This window comes from Piliocolobus tephrosceles, chromosome 6 (assembly GCF_002776525.5).
Source record: "Piliocolobus tephrosceles isolate RC106 chromosome 6, ASM277652v3, whole genome shotgun sequence".
In the NCBI taxonomy this organism is placed as follows: Eukaryota; Metazoa; Chordata; class Mammalia; order Primates; family Cercopithecidae; genus Piliocolobus; species Piliocolobus tephrosceles.
The window spans coordinates 60,412,210-60,436,599 of record NC_045439.1 but is presented as its reverse complement, the minus strand read 5'-3'; the positions used below and the strand labels follow the sequence as shown (position 1 = coordinate 60,436,599).

At 33.1% G+C, this 24,390-nt stretch overlaps 1 protein-coding gene across 2 annotated transcripts in view; it reads right to left on the bottom strand.

The window, feature by feature from the left end:
• Positions 1–24,390, bottom strand: part of MDGA2 (MAM domain containing glycosylphosphatidylinositol anchor 2) — an 837,636-nt gene that overhangs the window by 66,635 nt on the left and 746,611 nt on the right. For both annotated transcript variants that reach the window (XM_023222649.1, XM_023222650.1), the window contains exon 10: positions 11,942–12,090. In XM_023222649.1, coding sequence (XP_023078417.1) covers positions 11,942–12,090 — 149 coding nt within the window. The remainder of the gene's footprint in view (positions 1–11,941; positions 12,091–24,390) is intronic.

Genomic DNA, 24,390 nt, shown 5'->3' with positions numbered 1-24,390 from the left:
TTACAACATTGCATTCTTTGCTTACTTTTTTTTTTTTTTTTTTTTTTGAGACGGAGTCTTGCTCTGTCACCCAGAGTGGAGTGCAGTGGCATGAACTCAGCTCACTGCAACCTCTGCCTCCCAGATTCAAGCAATTCTGCTGCCTCAGCCTCCCAAGCAGCTGGGATTACAGGTCCATGCCACCACACCTGGCTAATTTTTGTATTTTTAGTAGAGACTGGGGTTTCACCATGTTGGCCAGGCTGGTCTTGAACTCCTGACCCCCGATGATCCTCCCGCCTTGGCCTCCCAAAGTGCTGGCCTGCTTCTTGCTTTCTAGCAAATCAGTTGTGGATTTTGCATTTTCATCTCCCACTAACAAGTATTCTATTGGTCCTCTCATTCTAACAATTTGAGAATATCTGCTGATCATTCCTCTAATCTGCAAAATGTCAATTCTCTCCTGTTGACCTCTATATTATTCTAATTATTAGATTCACACTACATTTTTTAATTTAGACCTCTATTATTCTCATAATATACCACTGTAAATTTTGTCCAAGAGACTTTTGATGATATAGTGCCTACAGAAATAGATATTATATATATATGTATTTGATTTACAAATGTATAATTTACTGAGGCTTTTATTTTCCTATGACATACTTATGTGCTGCTCTCATTTCTTAGCTGAATTATTTTGTGACACCTTTTTTCATATCATTCATGTCTCTACTCAAATGCCAACACCTTAGAGAGGCATTCCTTGACCACACTATCTTATACAATAGCAATGCCACTCTTTTTCCGTTATCTGGTTGTCTTCTACCCCTCAAAAAAATTATTAGTACCTGATATCACAGTAGCTGTTTATTTGTGTACAGTATTTGTATTTCTCCTAAATAAAAAAGAAAGTTTCACAAAGTAGGAATTTTTCCTGAGTATATAGTTAAGGTTGTTCCTGTCTTCTCATTAGTGCAGAGTGAGAGGCACATCTTTGTCCTAGGAATTAGAATATTATATACCAATTTAAAGGCAACAAAAAGAGTTTTAGGCACCATTGTGTTACTTTGATATAAGTCCCCACAAAGAGACAATAACTGTCACACATATCACAGATCAGAAATAAAACCAAAATGATCCTTAAAATTACAATTTCTGGTGCTTATTATAAAATATGAACTAACAATTTGGAGTGGTGTAAACCTCTTTCAAAATTTCAGAGGCTAAAAATGTAAAACAAAAGCTATTTGCTAGAGTAGGCTGACTGAAAGGGGATGGAAAGAGCTAAAACTCTAGCTCTTGATTTCCTAGTACTTTTATGCTGACTAGAACAACTCTTCCCTTGAAAATTTTATCTTTTGCCACCTCTCTCTAACCCTGATCAATTCTTTGGCACTATTTAGGATTATTCTATCCTTTTTAAAAATTGTGATTATTGAAATAGAAAATTCAAAATAATTATTTAAGTAAGCTTGAAAATGTAGTATTGATTGAAACATTTAGGAGTCTTAACCACTTTCAAAGCAGGGCTAATTGCCTCCATGACAATGCCTCCTAGATCCTCACAAGTTCTCATTCATTAAGAGTTTGCTGTGCAAGTGATCTGTCTTGTAAATTGTTCGCAGTTTTTACATATCTCCCAGACATAACACATCCTCAAAATACATAGATTTAAACTGTATTCCAGTTCTGAAGATTTTTAATTTCTTATTCCTGCTCATAATTTACGGTTCTAAATGTAGCCACTAAATTTTTAGGTAATTTACCTTAACTCTTATAGTTTTTAAGAATAAGTAAAATGTCAAGTGAACATGAGAGAAGTTATTGCTTCATTTTAATTATTGTGCTTGATTATTCATAATTAGATTCCTACTTTCCCCAGATTGAAGTATAAGTCCACTTTCCATCCAGGTGGTTTGAAAATTGTCTCAAAATAATGAACATGTGGGAAATGTAAAGATCAGCTTCTGCTACCTTCTCAAATTTTCAATCATTTGGCACACAGAATGAATTTTAACGATGCCAGTTTTCCCTCTATGTCTGTTTTATTTGTTGCATAGCATTAATTGCTTTCTATCCATTAATTTTTTTGTCTGCTTGCTACTCTACAAACTATAAGCTTCATGAGATCATGGATATTTTCTTTCCGGTGCACTTCTTATCCCATTTACCCATAGTAGAATATAATACATTTAATTGCAAAAGAGGAATCAGATCTTTATTCTTATTCCTTTAGTATTCTACAAATAAACTTAAAAAGTAGATCTTTTTGAGGTTATATTTTTAGAAAATCAAATGTACTATTAATATATTCAATCAAATACTGCTATTCAGAAAGGCAGAACTTTGTAGTAATTTGAGCTCTTCACAAGTATTTGGTTCTTTCATTTCTTGCAAGTTCAAAGAACATTTTATATTCCCCGTGTTTTCCTCAGATCAAGCCAAGGGGTTGCTTTGGTGAAGAAAGTGTGAGCAGAAGCACTGTATGTCCCTTCCAAAAGGAGAAATTAAGACCTGGTACATGCATCAACATGCTCCCTCCAAAATACAGTTGACATTCCAAAGATAATTTTGTATCAATACATAGAAACACTTAACCTAGTTCACTAAGATTAGTGGGATACTAAGATACTTTCTTTTTTTTTTTTTTCTCTTTGAGATAGAGTCTCGCTCTGTCGCTCAGGCTGGAGTGCAGTGGCGCGATCTCGGCTCACTGCAAGCTCCACCTCGGCTAATTTTTTGTATTTTTAATAGAGACGGGGTTTCACTGTGTTAGCCAGGATTATCTCTATCTCCTGACTGCGTGATACACCCGCCTTGGCCTCCCAAAGTGCTGGGATTACAGGCGTGAGCCACCGCGCCCGGCTAAGATACCTTCTAATATGAGGAAAGGATAATCTAAAAATTATAGAGGAGATACTGTAAAGGAAAAAATACATCTAAATTGAAACTATTTTTAAAAAGTCTTCCTTTTTAAAAATTATGACCTATCATTGCTGTACCTTATATTATAGCATGAACACATATATCTTCAAAATTAGCTTATCCAAGCAGATAAACTGCTTATTAAATATAAGAAAACTATGAATTTTGTATTGTGTCATTTTGCTAAGATATGGAACTCTAAAGGAAAAATTTTAGCTTAAGATCTTTAGAACACAAAACAAACGAACCTCATGGATGTATCAGTACATTGCAGGTATTTTTATATTTTAACTTGAAGCTTTCCTCAGATTTTGTTTATAAATGTTATAATTTTACATTTCCTTGCAAATATTTCATTAAACCTGTGCCTAACATCCATCTCAATGACAGTTAATTTTCATTTTTAATATAACAATCATGTTCAAGGATATGTTCTCAATATATAGAAATGAGACAAATATTTATATGAATTGACACAAGGTTGTCTAAAGACAATAAGCATGTAAATAGTGAACATTGTTTTCATCCCTGCCTTTTTACTCTCTCCCTTCCCCCAGCCTCCATTCAATCATCAAATCCTCCAGATTTTGCCACATATATTTCTCTCAAATTTCCAGTGCAGCATCAGATTCAGGTCATTATACTTCATTTGAAAAAAAGAACAGCTTTTACTTCGTGCTTGTTGCCTATTAATTTAGTACCATATTAATGAGTATTTGACTTTTCTCTTTTGACTCTTTCAGTGTCTCCCCACTTTTCAAGGTAAAGTTTAACTTCTTTGGAACTGTTCCTATGGCCCTTCATGCCTCAAAATAATAAGAACTATCTATGACAATACTGCAGCCAACATCATACTGAATGGGCAAAAGCTGGACACATTCCCCTTGAAAACCAGCACAAGGCAAGGATGCCCTCTCTCACCAATCTTATTCAACATAATAACGGGAGTTCTGGCCAGAGCAATCAGGCAAGAAAAAGAAATAGAGGACATTCAAATAGGTAGGAAAGAAGTCAAACTGTCAGACTTAATGACATGATCCTGTATCTAGTAAACCCATAGTCTCGGCCATCAGTGCTCATCGGTAGTAGACTGGATAAACAAAACGTGGTACATATGCATAAGGAATGCTATGCAGCCATAAAAATGAATGCAGTTATATCCTTTGCAGGGACATGGATGGAGCTGGAGGGTATTATCCTTAGCAAATAAATGCAGGAATAGAAAACCAAATACAGCATGTTCTCAGTTATAAGTGGTAGATAAATGATGTGAACACATGGACACATAGAGGGAAACAATACATACTGGGGCCTATTGAAGGGTGGAGGTTGGGCAGAGGAAGAGAATCAGGAAAAATAAATAGTGGGTACTAGGATTAATACCTGGGTGACGAAATAATCTTCACAACAAACACCCATGACACAAGTTTACCCATATAACAAACTTGCACATGTACACCTAAACTTAAAATAAAAGTTAAATAAAAAAGATAAGTGACGCCTGTGATATCTAAACCATTACCTTCGAATTTCTACTTACATTATTGCTTCCATCTTTTTACAAATGGTTTCCAAAACTTGAAGTCTGATAAAGCAACTTAAACACTCAGTGATATTTTGCATTTCTTTCTTGAACATTTTAAAACAGAAAACAGAAGCTGAGAAAACATGGCAGTCCATTATTGAGTAGTTGTACAGCACTAGTTATGTACTTTTATTGACATCTGTCATGTCAAACACGTATTATTCAAAGATAGATACTGTTTCAGCTATTTTAGTTAAACCTTTTAAATGTTAAAAAACCATCAGATTTTTGGTATAAAAGTAATGGAAAAATGTGGATGATGCCACACTTCAAGATAACTTAAGAAACTTGAACTGCAACTGAAAATGATAAAGCTAAACTAATAGTCATTTATCATTAAACTTAAAAGGAGCAATTTAAACTGATGATTGATTCAGAATCAACTGCAAGTTTAAGTGAAATGACATATAAGGAAACCAATTTTACCTTAAGTTAACTGATATCTAAACAAGCGTTAAGATCCCATGGCATAGTTCTGGTAATAAAAACATCACCAAACTTCTAAATAAAGCCCCAAACACTTCTAATATTGAACATAAAATAAATGTGAGCTATACATACATTTAAGAAATATTCATACAAACAAGGAAGATAATTATTTCCCAGTTATTCCAGTTGAGGTTCATGGTGTGGGGGCCTGGGCTTATTCCAGCAGCCAGGGCGCAAGACAGGAACCAACACTGAACAGGGCTCCGTCCCATTGCAGGGCACACTCAGACATACACCCACTCTCACTCAGACTGGGAGTGATTCATTTAGACATGCCAATTCACCTCATGTGCACATCTTTGGGATGTGAAAGGAAACTAGAGAAATCCACAGACAAGAGAGAATACGGAATCTCCATACAGACAGTGGTCCCAGCCAGGAACGGAATTTTTTTCTCCTCAACATTATAACCATATGACTTTAAACAAATGACATTATTCAAGGACCTGCTGTACTTTGCTCATAAGCAAATTTGCATTTTCATATTTTAAAATTTTGTTTGTAAGTACAAACATACACACAAATGCACATTCACACACTGTCTTCTTAGTTTCCATACAAATATAAGATTTTTCTACCTTTCAGTTCGTTTTTGCAGGAAATTCTATGACTACTGTCTTCAGATGGAAAATTTATGCCGAAATTTTTGCTACCTTCAGTTTCATATCTAATGCTTCAACTTATAAATTAATATATTGAAGAAAAAGTGTTCACCCAAATTCTAGTAGCACGTTTCTAATCTGGATAACTGTTTTATGCTCCCCTGTCACTCCAGCCTAACAAGTCCACATCTGGAAATATGGGAATACTTGTAAACATTGACTAAAAATCTCATTTATGTCAATAATTTAACCTTCTTTCACTCTTTTAATTGTCTTTGAAGTTGCTTGTTTCCTCCACATTTCTAATTAATTTTCTCAAACCATATTTCTAAACAGAATTAAATCTATACAAAGGCAACAGAGAAAATCCTCAGGAAGTACTTGGAGTTTTCCAAGACAAGGTATCCTTATTTTACAGAAACTTCTACATCAATCAAGGTCAATCCTTCAGTCAGGTCTCTTAAATTTACCATTTATATATCCCTTCTAATAAACACATTGTAAACTTAGTTGGCAGGAATGAAGTAGTATGTCCAATGTCCTTCATTTGGAACATGAAGATAAACTTTACTTTTTGCAACTGACATATGGCTTATTTCTTTTCCAGAGCCACAGAGACCGTTTACAAAATGGTTTCTCTACATTTCTCTCAGTCCTTCATTCTCTCTCATTTCTATGTGTTTATTGCTTTCCAGAGCAGTCACTAAAGAAATGGAAGTGAATATCAGAGAAATAAGGTCACTATCTTTTTCAAAATAGTTCCTCAAAACAAAGTCAACATTCAAGTTCTGCCTATTTTAACATTTTCTTAATTCAATTTTTCTTCTTCTCCCCTTTCACTATTCTAATCTAAATCATCAGTACATACCCCAAATATGTGCCTAACTGTTGTACCTGTCTCTATTGTAAAAACATTCAGTATACTCAGTATGGTATTATAAGATTAATCTATTGGAAGATGTCATTTTATTCATGATTTAAGATTATCCAAAGAATCCAGATTATCAAATCTCCACATATTTTCCTGAACTGGCATGAAATGTTCCTCCAAACAGTTCTTGCAATAAAATCTATCTAAATGGGTTAAGTCAAGCACACAGGTTATCCCAATTTCATTTGTCTTATCCTACCATTCTCTTTCACCATCTGTAGACTGTACAACACTATTAAGCCTTTAACAAGCAATGATAAGCAAACAATTATTCACTAAAATAACTTTTAAAAATGTTTTAACTGAAAGGAGAAATAAGCAACAGCTCAACCGTTACAGTCACATCGACTGAAGACCAAAATTAAATTTGTAATAAAGTTATCCAACAATCAATGGTATCAAACATATGTATTTGCTTAGGAATTTTTTATTAGTAATTAGTGATTACTAGTGGTCGCCATTTAAGAAGAAAGTTGAGGAATAAACTTATAAAACTAATAAACAAATGAAGTTTGCACCTTAGTGATCTTGTCTCTTGCCCCACTACCTGGCAGTACTAACTGCCCCCATGGATTTCTATAGTACTATTTGTTTATTTGTATTATACCACTTACTTTTATAAGAAATTGAGGACAATACTTCTTCATTTTTAAATTCCTGGAAATTGCCATATAACTAATCTAATCAAAATTTTATTGACTGAATGGGAGAGCAAATAAGTATGATAATTCTAAATTTTTAAATACAACATGACTTAAAAAGACAGGAATGGGTCAATTAAGGGTTTTTTTAAAAAAAAAAATATCCTACTTTCCAAAGATATAGTCAAAAAGTCACATCATTGTGTATTTCTATGGCTGAATATAAAAAAGGAAGCTGTTTAAAATTGTATATTATTTAAAACTGTAATTGTGTACATTTCAAATGAAGTCAAATGATGTTTACGTTGCTTGGTATATTTAGATAACTTAGAAACATTTTCCCTGTTTTTTAATTCCTTAGATACCAAGGAAAGTAGACATTCAAATAACCTTTTTCTCTTTCCTGTTAAGCAACAAATGAAGCAAATAATTGGAGGTTAGTAGCTATCTAAGGAGATTAAACAATTGCTTAGCTGAGCCTAAGAAGTACAACTTTGTTAGGACATAAAGATTCTGAGAAAACTTTTTCCACAAATTAATGTTTTAGCTTCTCATTATATATTGGTTCTCTTTTTAAATTTCTTAAAGCAGTGATTTCTGTACTTTTTTCTAGATATAATGCATTATTTTATAAGAAAATTGTGTAAGTCAATACTGAAATCTGAGACAATCTTTCTAATCAAATTTAAATACAGACCATACAGTTTAACCAACAGGGAATGCTGGGTTCAATTTATCAACCCCATACATCTATGAGTTTAATAACACAGCAATGGTTTTTACAGTCCTATTTAAGAATCACTAATAAGGTTTCTAAAGGTTTCTGGATTAAAAACAAGGTAAAGTCTTAGGAACTTAATTTGCTATTAGTCTTAAAGAATCTAATTTGTTTTCAGATTTCATCTCATACACAAATGCATTGTGTAATCAAGGCAATATTTGATATTAAGAAGTGAGATATTTTGTACTAGATAACCTAGGTATTTTATGGATAGAAGAAATCATTTACATGTATAGGCTAAAAACACAAATATTGCCTAAAATAATAAGACTTTAAAATCACAAAATATTTAACATAAATTAATAATCCTTTGAATAAAATTTGGCCTAGAATCTAGTAAAAGACATGAACTACAGTTATTAGGACAGAAATCCATGTATTTAAAAATGTATAATGCTTAGGCCAATGCCTAACTCAGTTTATTTAAACCATCTAAGTTATGTTTACTATGTTCAAAAGCTCATTGATTTAGGATTCTGAAATAGTTTGGCAGAAGAAAAAGGCTACATGCATGTAATATAAAATCTTCATTAAAATACTAAACAGGTCAGTATTCAAGAGTGGTTTCGATTTCTTTCTCCAGAGGTGATTTTTAAAAGTTAGTATCTGATTGTGTCTTAAGATAATATCGATATTTAAATGTCAATGCCTGGTAAAGGAGAAATTTAAATTTTCAGAGATAATATAAAAATACACCTATTTCCATTAATGTCTTTGGTTCCTGTTATTAAAAAGGAATTTTTTTTTAAAAAAGAACTACATCGATTATATTGTATCTAGAATACTTTTGCCTTATCATCCTAAACTTTTGTTTGTAAGTGAATCTTCAAAAGCATTGTTGCTTGCTGGGACCATTTTGCATGTAGAGATGTTTCATTCAAGAGTTCCGTGCAGAGGTTATAGTTGTGAAAAAAAAAAGAGGTGTGTGTCTACATGCTCCTTCTCTTCTTACACTCCATCGACAAACAGCACCATCTTATTCACATTGGCAGAATAGCGCAAAGTCATTACTCTTTATTGAGACATCCCTGAAAGGTACATCAAAGTTTTCTCTCCCATGGAAAGAGTGAAATTACCAATTACAATATGGCATCATGAAAAGCACCCTAGAAAAAAACACTTAGTTCTAAATATAAAAGACAATCCTAAGAACAAAGGAGTCCAGAAAAGAATGTATACAGTGGCAGGTAAAGAGTTAGCTTCAAAAACTGAGTAAGGGAAATATCTGTTTTCTGCACCATGGTTTATTACACCAGAAACATGTTTTTTCCTCTAGTGGATAGCATGCATCTTACAAAACCTGGAAAGAAGAGTATTAGTATCAGACTTACTGATCCAATCAAGAAGGCTTGAAATGAACACTTGAAGTGGAAGAGAAAAATGTGAATCAATAACACAGACCTCACAGAAGACAATAGGTTTGAAATGAAAATGAGACATAATAATAATAAAAAAAAAAAGGTCTAGAAATTGTCTTGTAAAAACCATGACTTGAAATAATGCATAGGCTTAGAATATAGAGTATACTAAATAAAACTCAAATAATAAAAATATTAGACATGCTCAGCTCATGAAATGTAGTCTTTTAAAAAATCTGTATACGACACTGACAGCTGAGTATAAGAATTGCCATAACTGTTTGTGCAAGGAGTGCCCTGCACAAGAGTACCTGGCCTGTGGAACAAGTGGGGGACATAATCCACTTCATACTCCAATTGCCTGACAGGTATAATCTTCAATTTACAGGATAGAAACCCAGGCTTAGATATGTTCAGAAACATGCTCAAGGTTATGTAGCTATAAAAATATGAGGCTATTTTGCCTAGAATTGGAAGCCAAGTGTGTCTGGAATTCATTATTTTTAAAAAACATAGAAAAGGGAAATTTATATATACATATGGAAACATATATAATTTATTCTAAAGGAGAAGAGTAGGAGAAAATTCACTAATTTTTCAAAAGGAACAATACAATGACTGAGAAATGTGTGTCACTGCATATCAGGGAGTTATATACCAGTTTTATGATAAAAATATTAAAAATTGAATTTGGAGATGTTCATGTCAGTAAAGGAAAATAAAAGAAGAATTTGTCACTGGAAAATGGTGCAGCAATCCTAACAAAAATATTACAGAGGATAGTTTGTGAATGAGTACAATATATGGATGAGAAAGAGAAGGCTTAAATAACGGGATCTCTCTTGGGAGGAATTCTAAATTCTAAAATTTGGCTTATAGGTAAGGATTTGATTTGCATCCACAACACAGATACTGAGTGGAAACAAAGTATTTGAGGTGCATAAGAGTAAAGGAAGAGGATGATGAGAAGGATTGGGTAAATTCTATGAATTTAAAACACACAGCTAGTAATGGGAAGTTACCCAGAGACTCCAAGAAAACACAACTGAGGAAGAAAGTAAGAAACTAAAGATACAATTATGACTTCATCTTTGCAAATAAACCTATAACCAGAAAACAGCACAATAATTACCTAAAGAAAACAATTTTACAAATGAAAATTTAGTCATAGATTCTTACATTTCTACAAAGAATGTATAACAAAAAAGTGAATGTGAATGATTAAACAATGTAGTAAGGAGTTTTAAAAAGTGTATGTGGTGTGTAAAGTCAAGAATCCTTATAGATACTCCAAATATGAAAGGTTTTAAAATACTAGCTGTGTTAAGAAAAAAAGAAATAAGCCCACAAACTGAGGGAGAAAGAACTGCTAATTTGTTTTGTTGCTGCTATTGTTTGTATCTTCTCTGTTAAAGAAAATTTGCAAATTAGAATGAGTAGAACAATGTTCATATAGATTTCAGTTTTGCTCAGATTTACCTACAGACCTTTTTCAATGAGGGATAACCAGAGAAACATCAAGAATGATCCACTATGGTCTGCTATATCGGTAGCCTGTGAGCACTTACAGAAGATTCCAGTAATTATCAAAGGCCAGGATGTTTTCACTAGGAAAAGCTCTTTCACTTTTTTGAGAATCTTAAACAGGTTGAATAAGAATATGCAATTTACAATGTATCTTAATGTGAGTAATGTATCATACAAGTGATTTTATTGTAACCTTGTGAGCAAGATTAAAAAAACAATGGTTTTATGATAGAATAGCTGAATGAATCCTTGGAGGTTGATCAATCTTACTCTATGAAAATTTTATCCTTTCTACCATCTCAACTCAAAAGATTATTCTGTGATTTAGTTAAGGAAGTGGAACATACACTTTGCCAATCCAGGGATAATACAAGGTTTTGGGGGAGAGCTAATAGATTACGTGGTGATCAAACAAATCTTCAAAAATGTTTTGTTATGCTGAAATTCATCCAGATAATATGCTAACAAGAAACAATGTAAAGATCTACATTTAAATTTCAAAAATATAATTTATACAAAGGATACGTGAATTTAACATTTTAACCCTTTGAAAAAGATACAATTTTTTCCACATAACTCTTGATTTTCAGCTCCCTTAAGAAACTAACATACTTTAATTTCTTTTCATTTTACAAAAGTATTTCTATTTCTCAGACATATTAAATTAGCTTATGCAACATTCTGTATATATCTTGAACTCCTAAAGTAAAAATATGTATGACTTCTGGCTTCTTAGGAAACAAGACAAATGCTTATGCAGTACAGGTGAGTGTGAGCACATCTGAAGTAAGTTCTTTTTCTGAAGTTATACCATATAATTTATCTCGCATATCTAGTGATGAAGGATTTTAGAAGGCTCAAAGGCTGTCACTTTAATATGTCTGCTGTCATAGTGAAAAATGTGTAATTTCAAAGACTTTTAAGTAATTTGGAACATTTGTGTAGAGTAATATACATATGGTGAAAACATATATATGTGTGTGTATACACACACACACACACACAAACACATGTACATAAAATATATTTTGGAATCCATGCAAAACTATTAGAAAAATGGTAACAATAAGGTCTTCACAGAGGACCACAAAGTAAAAAGGACATCGATTAGATTTCTCACCTGCCTGATACCCAGTCGGTATGCAACAATCCGATCCACCGCATCAGGATTCATCTGTGTCCACTGTAGACTGTAAGAATAAACACGGTGTCTGTTCTGCCATACTGGATTGTAGGTATCATAATAGAATTCTGGAGCATAGGCCTTTCCTGAAAACAGAAAGTGTGTTTACATTTGAATGATGACATATTGTAGTGTAAACATACTTATTCCCTTTGGCCCTTTCACTATTTCTACTCTATCTTCCACTAGTAAAAATCCTGTCAATTCTCTGGATACATTTTGAGAACAATGTGAGATTTCCTGGTTGATTGGATGAGCAGTGTGAGAAGAGAAGGATGAACACAAAGTGTTTGGTCTAAGTGATTGGAGGAATGGGATTTTCATCAACCAAAATGGAAATCTATGGGAGGATGAAATCTGGAGAAAGAAGATCAAAGTCATTTTTAAATAATTTGAGTGATCTAAATGGATACATCAAGTATGCAGTAGGATATAACTAGTCTGGAATATAAGAAAGATCAGAACTGGAGATATAATCTTGCTAACCGTAGGCATGCAGATAGAATTTAAATTTAAAGCCACGATACCGAGGGAGTGTGAGTAGATAGAGAAGGTGAAAGTCTGACACTGGGGCAATCCAAGGTTGAGAGTTATGGGAGGAGATAAAAATCACACAGAAGCCCGAGAGGGAACAACCATAAATTTGGGGAAAACTAAAAACGTGGTATCCTAGAAGTCAAAAGAGGTATTTCGGGAAGTGAGTGATTCACTGTGTAGAAAACAATTAGTGGAAACGAAAATTTGTGTTTCTATTACCTGCGGCTTTCATCAATAAAGTGAACTGAATACAACTTAAAACAATTTAAAACAATTACTTAATAAAAGATCTAGTCAATATTTAGCTTATATTTAATTTTTAAAGAAATATGAATTACATATAGCTTATATAGCACATAAAAACCATCTGTTTTTCTTAATTGCCAAAACAAAAAGTTTACACACCATTTGGAATTACAGATCCAACTTCCCAATATTCTGAAGTATAATTTTTTCTATTAAAAATAACATATTTATTTAATAATACAACAATATTTAATGAGAACCTATTCAATGAAAAATATTGTCCTAGATATTAAGAACACAATGAATGAGGAGGTATGGCCTCCTCATTCATGGAAATTAATTACATTTTTTTCCAGACTTTTCATGTAGCTTTGCAATTCTTAATAAGTAGAAAAGCTGCATTTCTATCATCACTCATTTAACATCTTTTTTTCTTTCTTTTTTTTTTTTCTTTTAATTAGATTAGGCCAGCTGTAGGGCTCATGCCTGTAATCCCAACACTTTGGGCAGCAGAGATGCTGGGATCTCTTGAGCCCAGTTGTTAAAGACCCACTAACCTGAGCAACGAAGCGAAATCATGCCTCTACCAGAAAAAAAAAAAAAAAAAAAGGCAAAGTCCCAAATGAGAGGAAAACAACTTACTGAGTGAAGGAATCAAGTAGCAAAACATTCTTGGTAATTTGTATTTGAAACAAAATTTTTCAAAATGAAATAAAGGAAGTGAATTTAGTAGTAGCTGAGTCAGACAGCTAGAAGTTTTAATTAAAAATACACATTCAATACCTACAAATTTACTAAAGAAGTAATGAGCTGCTTAGATGAGTAACATAAACCTAGAGTGTTTTCATTACAGAGTGGTATTTAGATTGAATTGGGGAGGTAAAAGTCTAGTGTTTCTTTTCTATGAAGACTGAGGGGTTGCTTTTGTTATTTAATCAAGGAAGAAGCCTGAGGGTGACTGATTCAGTTCTAAGTAGCCCATTCTTAATAAAGTAACAAGTCATTCAAAGAGAATCAAGAAGAGAATACAGGCACAACTAGGGATTATTTAGCATGGGAAAAAAGCGGGGGTAGGGGGTGGGGGAATAGAGTTTTCTAGGAGTTGAAATAGATCACAAATAAAATCAGAATAAACATTAACAGATACATGAAATAAGATGAATACCAGGGATTTCCTATTAAAATGGGTACATACCTTGACTTAGAAATGTTCTACCAATGACTTTTGAATATGGAATGGCCTACCTCAGAAGACTATAAATTTCCCTTTACTTGAGGTGTTTAGTCAACACTTAAACAGCCATTTAGCAGGGCTGAGGTAGGTAGCTGCTCACAAGATGGTCATTTAAAATAACTTTCAGTCCTGAAACTGAACTGTAGGCTGCTATAAAACATTTGCCTGTCAAACTGGATTTGATATGTTAACTAATTTTAGACTAAATATGGTTTAAATACAGAGGAACTGGCACTTCAAAATTATCTCATAATATTAAAAAAATTCCTCTTGAAAGGCCACGTATTTATTGTAAAGAAAAATGTCTTTCCAAATATAGTATTCATAAGGATGAATTCACCTCTAAGGTGGTGACCAGGAATCCAGACATTCTCAAATACCCTGGGTTATTCTGATGTAAGGAAATACAGGTCTTACAATTTGGAATGCTTTAAACAGGCTGAAATTTCTCTCTGAAATTACTTCCAAGTCTATATAATAAAAGATGTAAAAACTTATCCTAAAGTCATAAGAAACATCTCTTTGGTCTTCCTCCTCTGAGACTGGCAGCAGCATGCCTGATCCGGCAGCCAGGATCTCTCTGGGGCAAGACTGAGAGACATCAGATAATGGGGATGGGGCGAAGTAAGATAGAATAATAACAGGAAATATTCGAAGCATTTCAAGAAGTAGCTATACTAGTATAGTTGACTTTTGTTGACTACCACGAGGATAACTGGCTGCATGCCATGAATACAAATTGCCATTGTTCTAGGAACATTATTTATCTAAATGAACACTTTTGAGGTTACTGAAATAGTTTTACCCTGAAGTTAAAAAACAGATCCTCATGATCTTGTGAGTAATATGAATTTGTTTATCAAGATCCATTTTCAAGGTAGTATAAAATTAAGCTCCAATCTAACCCACTACAATATTACAAATAGATCCAATTTCACTATAAAATGTTATCATCTTTATATTTAATTGCAGGCTACTACAAAGGCTTTCCAATGTATTTTTTTAAAATGCTTTATCTGCATTGACTAAACCACAGGTAATATTTTTTCATGGAGCATTAGATTAGAAAATACTTTAGAGACTATTTCAATATCTCATATTATATATAAATAAATTAAGGTGCAGAATGGAGATGGGGATAACACATGAAAGGTTATACAAATAAATAATCAAATACAATAAGATCTATTACATTTTTTTACTTAGAATCATGAGATTAAAAAACAAATTAGTGAAAGTTTTTTTTAGTTGAATAATCATATTACTTGGAATTAAAGGTAAAAAACATTTTTAGATGGTGCATAAATAGTAATGATTAGTAATAAGTAATTGCTAATCAGAAATAATTTTCAGTTATTACGATTAAATATAGACGTGCTTACTTACGCCTCACAGCATACTTTCTACTGAACCTACCGTGGAAAAGCTTTAAAAAGGAAAAATGCTTCTTGATTTTATTGGAAAAGGGCATCTTAAATTTTTTGAAATGGGACACACTTAATTTTCTCCTCTAATTTCAGAGCCAATTATACTTAATGCTTATATACTGATTTGTAATAAAGACACAGTAAAACTAAGGAAATAACCTTATAATAATCTTGGGCTTTGACATCCAAACATGACATCTACTGGTTGAAAAGGGAAATAATTCGTAAATATTTTTTTCCATTTTATACCTCAGGCATTTTAATTCTTCCAGTAAGCATACCAAGAACATTTTCTTACTCTTTCACATTCTAGTTTTATTCTTATACAATGTTGTTCCAATCTAAATATTTTCGGATTAACTGACCTAGAACTATATTCATTAACTGAACTGGAAGGTAATTTTTGGAATCATCACGTATGATTATATATAAACCTTGGATTTAAAAAATATCCCTAAAATATCTATGTAGAAAAAATTTGTTTTTGAAAATATTTTATAGATTTATATAGAAATACTGGTATTTTGCAAAATGGTTTTGAAAAATAATTACATTGAGATTACAAAATATAATTTTATGCATAAAGTTCAAACATAAATTAAAAATAATTATTATTCCCACTATGAACAATTAAAACGTGCTTGGATAAAGGAACTGATTTTAGTAAAGTCAACAGAGTTTTTGAAATAAAAACAAAAAAATATATAATAGTGATCGAGACCAAACATATCTTGCTTTTGAAAATAATTCACATTTTGGAAAACAGACTGTAGGAAGATAAACTTAAAAGAACTACACAGGTTTATAGGACATTTAGGGATATCTATTAATTTTTCACTTTGTAAAAGAGACAATATGTAGCTAATACATATTGCTTTCCTGTGAGGTGCTGAGAAAATCTAGATAAATAAAATAAGCCCACTTTATCCTCAAATTGTACAATCTTGGGGGCAAAAAAAAAACTCATACAAACAACAAATTCTGATACAGTTGTTGGCATAATTGACTCAAAACAAGAACAAATTTATATCTCTCATCTAGAAATGCTAGATGAAATTATGCCAAACATCTTTTTAGATGTATGTTTGCAAGCAAGAAAAAGAAGTCTCTAGGGATTAAAAAAAACTACTGAAAACAAGACATTTAATAAGAGTTAGGGGAGATAAATAGAGTGCTTTGGTCTTTTTTATCATTGGGAGATGGATTTTCAGGCCCATGGGAGATAAGGTTAACAGACTACTGCAAGAAGAGAAGTTGGTAATGAGGCCACCACCTATGAACAAAATCTAGAAAAATTATAGTTTCAGACGTAGGATATACTAGAAAACATTTGACTCTCACCAGCATAGGAAGATGACAAAAATATTTATGTTACCATAAAATTTTTTTGACTAGTGATACTGCTGGAGTGCAAAGAGCTAATGCCAAAATGATCTTGAAAGACATGTTGTCAATTTAAGGTGCAGATAATTCCTCTAAATCCCAATGATTATAAATTCACAAACATTTTGAATACACAAATACACAAGAAAACATTCCACTGTGAGAGATTAACAACGTAAATAAATAGCAAGATTAGGTATCAGATAAGAGAAAAATAAAATAGAATTTAGGCTGGGCACAGTGGCTCACGCCTGTAATCCCAGCACTTTGGAAGGCCAAGGTTGGAGGATCATTTGAGGTCAGGAGTTCAAGACCAGCCTGGCAAACATGTTGAAACCCCTTCTCCACTAAAAATAGAAAAATCAACTGGGAGTGGTGGCAGGCACCCATAATCCCAGCTACTTGGGAGGCTGAGGCAGGGGAATTGCTTGAATACAGGAGGCAGAGGTTGCAGTGAGCCAAGATCGCCCAACTGCACTCCAGCCTGGAAGACAAAGCAAGACTCTACCTCAAAAACAAACAAAAAAAAAAACAAAAAAGAAAAAAAAAGAAAAGAAATTAAAATAGAATTTATAAGTATACATAAGTATACATAAGTATACTTAATAAGACTAAAGTCATACAATAGAAAAATATAAAGGAACACTATGGAACATTCTATGAAAGAATAATTGATACTCTCTACTGGGACCATAGAAAGCCTTCACAAGAGAAATATCTGGCATTTTAACTGATCTCAAAGAAGAAAAAATCAAATCTCTCAGACAGACAAGATTGGTTCATGAAGGGATAAAAAGGAGAAGAAATAAAGTGTGACTGTAGGTGGAGAAAAATGAATATGTTATAGATACTTTTGAAACTACTTTAGGATATGGTACTGTTGTAACACTCAGTGCCCACCTTTCCTACCAAACTGTGCACTTCTCAAGAACAGGGATGATATCATCAGCTCTTACCACAATGGCTGACATAATCCATGTGCTTGCAGAATACAGGAAAAATATGTCAGCGCTAACTTGTGAAGTATCTTAGTGATATAAGATGTTGAATATTTACTCTAAAGTCCAGTTATTCTGAAATGATTTTAACCAGTCCTCATGTAAATGGGAGAAAAGATTTTATAGTGAATCCACTGATTTTCAATTTTTGAGTGTGTAAAGAACTGAGTGATGGCAAATAATTGGATAGGAACCAAATAATTTAAATGGTGGTAAGGAAAGAATTTCACAAAAAACACATTTGCAAAGTATCAAAAATAATTAAACCTAATTTAAAACTTCTCAAATGTATACTGAAATTCAAGGTGAACTTAAACACTGATGATACACTGATTTGAAAAAAAAAAAAAGCCTTCTAAAAATCAGAAATCACAGCTCTAGAAGCTAATCAATATAGTGAAACGATTTGAGAATCAAAGTCACATTGTGTTTACATACATACACTGGCTAAGGCAGTGGGTTATGTGTTAAAATATTAGGTAAAAGATACAATAAAAACATATGCAGCTCTCTGTCATTCCTCCACAGGGCAAAACACAGAACATGCAACTACTGGAACCAAAATTACATTCTCTTCAAATTAATGAATCTTGAGTCATATTAAGTAGAAGAGAGAAAAAAAATGTTTCTACAGAAAAAGGCATTTTTCTAAATGTTTAATCAGGTAAATGATATAAATTTATTTTATGTTTTACAACAATAACTGCTGGGAAAGAAGCTAATGGATTGAATGAGAAACCTTAGGCAGGAACTAGTAAAAAAAATACTGCCTATAAAAAACAAAAGATATGTTATTTGAGAAAAGAAGAAAAGCTGATGAATTCAAAAATGATTGTGCATAAACTCCTGATCAGCATGTGTCTTCTGACTGGATCCTGAGCGTAGACTACTAAATTTTCAGTCTTGAGAGACTGAATGGTCACTAGCATCTCTAAGAGGGAAAATGACTGTGAGGAGTGGAAAAGGAGTGAAAGATTTCATCACCTCTTGAGATTCTGTCCTTCTGAAGGCTTATTGTTTAGATTCAAAGCCATATAAAAAATGTGTCATGAAATTAGGAGCATAAAGAGTACTTTGAGGAAAATAAGATTTAATTCTGTCAAGTCAAAAGAAAATTTTTTAAAATAGCAATATACTCATCTCGGTTATCTTTATTTGGCATTTACTTGTATGGTATTTAATATTAGATCTTATATTAAAAGTAAGTAATACAGGAATTATTACCAATTTGATGGGTTCTACCTAGTTCATTGGCTTGAAAGATGCTAAATTTATATGAAGAAGGAATTAAAAATGTTAAACATGCAGGCAGTACTTAACAAAATAAACAATTGTATCTGACTTTAAAACAATATATTGGAATTAAGATGAATGTCACAGCAGCAATAAAACTCAATGTCATTAATAGTTTGTTCAACAGTGATAACTTGTCAATATGTATGCAGGATATAAAAACATAACTAATTAATACAACTGTGGAGTCAATGACAACATCTGTCAGTTAAAGATTCATTTTTAAAATGAATGCAGGATGTGTACAACAATATATAATCCAACTAAATCATTTAGGTAAAGTGCCTTTGTACTTGAGACAGAAAAGTGTTTATCAAAACTGTGTCTTCCCATTTAGTAATAGCGAATATATTTTTCAATGACCAGTCATTATCATGACATTACTTTTAAATCGCAGAATAGCTGGTTTATTCATCCCTTACTTGAATTCATTTTCTTCTGCTGGAGGCAGAGCTGTACACATCACATTAAGGCAGACTACCTTGCGACCACACTTCAGCACTCAAAAAATTCCTAAGAATTTATAGCCTTGGAAAGTAGGTTTACTGATTAAATAATAAAACTATTGATTATATTGTCAGTCTTTACAAATCTCTGGGCTCTTTACAGAAAGCCTTTAAATCTGCTCAGGCATAAGGTACAATTGCTTTGGTTACAATATTATGATTTCTCTTGTAGGTTACGCCTCTTCAAAATAAATCTGCTGAAAAAATAAATGTCTCATTTCCCAGAAATGATTTTATTTAAAACATTGTGTGTCAAGTTAGTATTCCTATTATTAATCTGGAAAACTTGTTTATGAAAATCAATTTTAGCATTATTTTAAAAAAATTCAGTCACAAAACAATACGTTCAGCCAATATATGAATTTATGAACTGATAAAGTCATAATAATATGTCTAAAGCATTTTTATGATGAACATGTACCAGGAGAAACTGGGAACAAGCTTTATGGAACTTATGGCTAAATTCACTTATAAAAGGAAGTCTTGCCCACTCATCTTTTTCTGATTCCTCTCTTGCATTTACAGATTCATCTTTTAGAATGCCTCTTCTTTGTAACTATTAGAGTTTATTCTAATAACGTTGAATCTCACTCTTATCACTTCACACCAACAAAAGCTTTGTAATTCAGTATTTATTGAATAAATCAATCAATGAACTTTCCACATGATTTCACGTCTCCTATTCACTTTCTAGTGACTCAGCATGCCGATGACTGAATGTTTCTAAAGCCCCAGTTTTATCTTCACACACCTTGATCCCATAAACTAAAATACTTTCCTCCTGCAGTTCCTCTCTGCTTTTCAATTGTTAGCTATCTTTTTTTTTGAGGCGGAGTCTCGCTCTGTCGCCCGGGCTGGAGTGCAGTGGCCGGATCTCAGCTCACTGCAAGCTCTGCCTCCCGGGTTTATGCCATTCTCCTGCCTCAGCCTCCGGAGTAGCTGGGACTACAGGCGCCCGCCACCTCGCCCGGCTAGTTTTTGTATTTTTAGTAGAGACGGGGTTTCACCGTGTTAGCCAGGATGGTCTCGATCTCCTGACCTCGTGATCCGCCCGTCTCGGCCTCCCAAAGTGCTGGGATTACAGGCTTGAGCCACCGCGCCCGGCCAGTTAGCTATCTTTTAATACCAAAATCACGACTATTCTTCCTTCCTTTAGTAACTCTTTGTTCTATGATAATTATTTACATCATAGTACTTAGCATTTAATTACAAAAACATCATAATTTTATTCCAATACATAATAATTTCTAAAAATGCTTTCTATAAAATCATTTTTATTTCTTGTTGAGGCCCTTTCCCAGAATTAGACATAATATAGTTGAGGCCAGTAGAGGGTACTGAACAATACAAAGCAACCACACCATTTAAAATGTAAAAATCATTCTTAGCTCATGGGCCATATATACAAAGTTGGCCAGCCAAATTTGGCTCTGGGGTCGCATCTATGACCCATGATTGCTAAACTCTGTTCTAAATTAATTCAGGATGTTACAGTTTGCAATGTATTGTTACCAGGTTCTTATCTGAGAGTTCAGAATATGCTAAGTTTACATCTAAAAAGTGTCTTTCTTAGACTTGACCTGTCTGCTGAATTGTTATTTTAAACAAATATGACATTTATGTATGTATGAACCATAGCTTTGGTAAAGAGTGAAAGCCACATAGAATCTCTAACTAGCAAAGTATAAAAATTGAAAGACTCCAAGCCTAGATTCCCTGGTATATTCCCTGTGCTAATTTGAATAGTGTATATTTAACATTTATGTTACATCAAACCCCTAAAAAGGGAAAATGAATATTAGGAAGTTACATCTGATAGACTGGGTACCTCTTAAAGATGAATGGTGGTCTATGGAATTACTTGCTTGGAAACTTTGCTAATTATTCCTCAAGGTGAAGGTTATGAAAGACTTATGATTTATGTGATCTGGTTTTGACAATAGAGTTTATTTGGTAGGGCAAATGTCTAACTGAATTATACAATGTCTGAGAATACACATATGACATTTTAATTTAGGAACTTAACTTGATAGTTGAGTACAAATAAAGGTATGCTACAAGTATTTTTAACTTTCAATCAATATATATTTTAAATAATGTAAATACATAAATAGTATTTGACCTGATATATGCTTAAGACACACATATTTTTTATAAATTCATATAGTCCATGATTATATATTAAAATATATGTGTATATTACATATATACATCTAATGTATACAACTAATATATACATATATGTATATATACACATATATAGAGATATACATATATACACACACACACACACATATATCTATTTTTTTTGAGATGGACTCTCACTCTGTCTCCCAGGCTGGAGTACAATGGCGCGATCTTGGCTCACTGCAACATCTACCTTCCAGGTTCAAGTGATTCTCCTACTTCAGCCTCCTGAGTAGCTGGGATTACACATCCAGATAATATTTGTATTTTTAGTAGAGACAGGGTTTTGCCATGTTGGTCAGCTGGTCTCGAACTCCTGACCTCAGGTGATCCGCCCTCCTCAGCCACCCAAAGTGTGGGATTACAAACATGAGCCACCGTGCCCGGCCCATGATTATATAATTTGAGAGGGTGACAAATGCAGAATTCATCTAATCGTGCAATGAGTTGACAGGTTATTTGTGCTCCTATTTTTACTATTTTCAGAATTGACCATGTCATTCCAATTCTAAGTATTCATTTACAACTGAAAACTATTTATTTCATGAGTATACAACACCCAAAGAAGGAAAGAAATAAAACTGAAAAGATTGAGAAGTTCAATATTTCTAACATGTAATACCCAAATGTTGGCAAAAGGCTTCAATAAAGTTTAACAGAATTCGTCTCCCACAGATAGATAATTAAAACTTAGTCCCCACTGCACTTTGTAGATGCAGTACAAGCAATACTTTTCAAAAGCTCTCTAGAACAAATTAAAAGAGATTTAAGATGTCATCAGAGTATTTTTTTAAGCCAAATTACTGTCATATCCTTTTTGGTGTTCTATGCATTATTCTTTCATAGACCAACACCAGTGAAAAAAACAAACTTTGGTAAATGAAAACAGTAATATTTAGAATATTTAATGGACTTTGTAAAAATCACGAACTTAAAAACCCTTAGAAGAAAACTTCAGCTAAAATAAGCGCTTATTTTCCTTGCTTAACTAATCTTATATAAGACCTGTTTAATGACAAATAATGACTAAGAAGATTCTATTTATCACACGTACTTGAAATGAGAAAGAGTTAATCACTCTGGCAAATCTTTTCTTTCCTTAGGATTATTCATAAAATCCCTATCCTTATAACTACCTTCATTTTGATAAAGTGACTGCTGTTACTAACTAAAATACCTCCATGCAATGACCACATTATATTTTATCACTTTTTCAATAATTAATTGTCTTAATTTATCTTCCTGTTTTTTAAACAAATTATAAGCTCCAGATGGCAAATATCTCTTCTTCATATATTGTCCCATCGGTTGACGATCTGAAAGGAAATCAATTGTACTTAAAACACTTTTTAAAAATCGCAAAGTCTGGACTGGGTGCGGTGGATTTGGGAGGCCGAGGCGGGCAGATCATGAGGTCAGGAGTTCAAGACCAGCCTGACTAACATGGTGAAACACCGTCTCTACTAAAAATACAAAAATTAGCAGGGCATGATGGCACACGCCTGTAATCCCAGCTACTCAGCAGGCTGAGGCAGGAGAATCACTTGAACCAGGGAGGAGGAAGTTACAGTGAGCCAAGATCATGCCACTACACTCCAACATGAGTGACAGAGTGAGACTACGTCTCAAAAAAAAAAAAAAAAAGAAACTCAAAATCTTTTTATTGAGATAGTCATTTGCAGCTGGTAGGGAAGAAGGAAGAATTCAGGCACTTACTTCTTACAGAGTTATCATCAGAAATATGTTAATTTACATTTTGTCAATTGAAATAATATTTTTAAATTTGTTAATATTATTAGGGAAAATATCTCCTCTGAATAAAGCACTCAAATGTGTACCACATTTTTCAGTAGAACCTTGGAGGACAATTTCTTTTATAATTTTCAGTTATAATTTAGAAAAAAATGTGTTTTCATTCCAATTTCTTTGTTTATTTTTACTTCTTCTTTTTTTTTTTTTTTTTTTGAGATGGAGTCTAGCTCTGGCACCCAGGCTGGAGTGCAGTGGTGCCATCTCAACTCACTGCAACCTCTGTCTTCTGGGTTCCAGCGATTCTCCTGCCTCAGCCTCCTGAGTAGCAGGCACTAGACGCATGAGCAACCACGCTCAGCTAATTTTTGTATTTTTAGTAGAGACGGTGTTTCACCATGTTGGCCAGGCTGGTCTTGAACTCATGACCTCAGGTGATTCACTTGCCTCGGCCTCCCAAAGTGCTGAGATTACAGGCATGAGCCACCGCACCCAGCCTACTTTCATTAGTATAATTGAGAAATGTAATCAATTTAATTTAATTGTAGTCATATGAATAAAAACATTTTTAAATTTCTCATTATATTTTTATTTAAGTACATAAAAATGACTAGAGTAATCCATAGAATATCAAAAAATATCGATGGAATAACAATAACTAATATAGAATAAAATGGAATAATGTGTGTGTACATAACCCATAATTTGACAAATTCCAATTATTTAAGCTTTAAGTTTTTTACAATACTCCAATCTTCAGAGACGCATTTAAAGAAAATGCCATATAGCAGGATTCTCATAATATACAGATCATTTCCTTTATTAA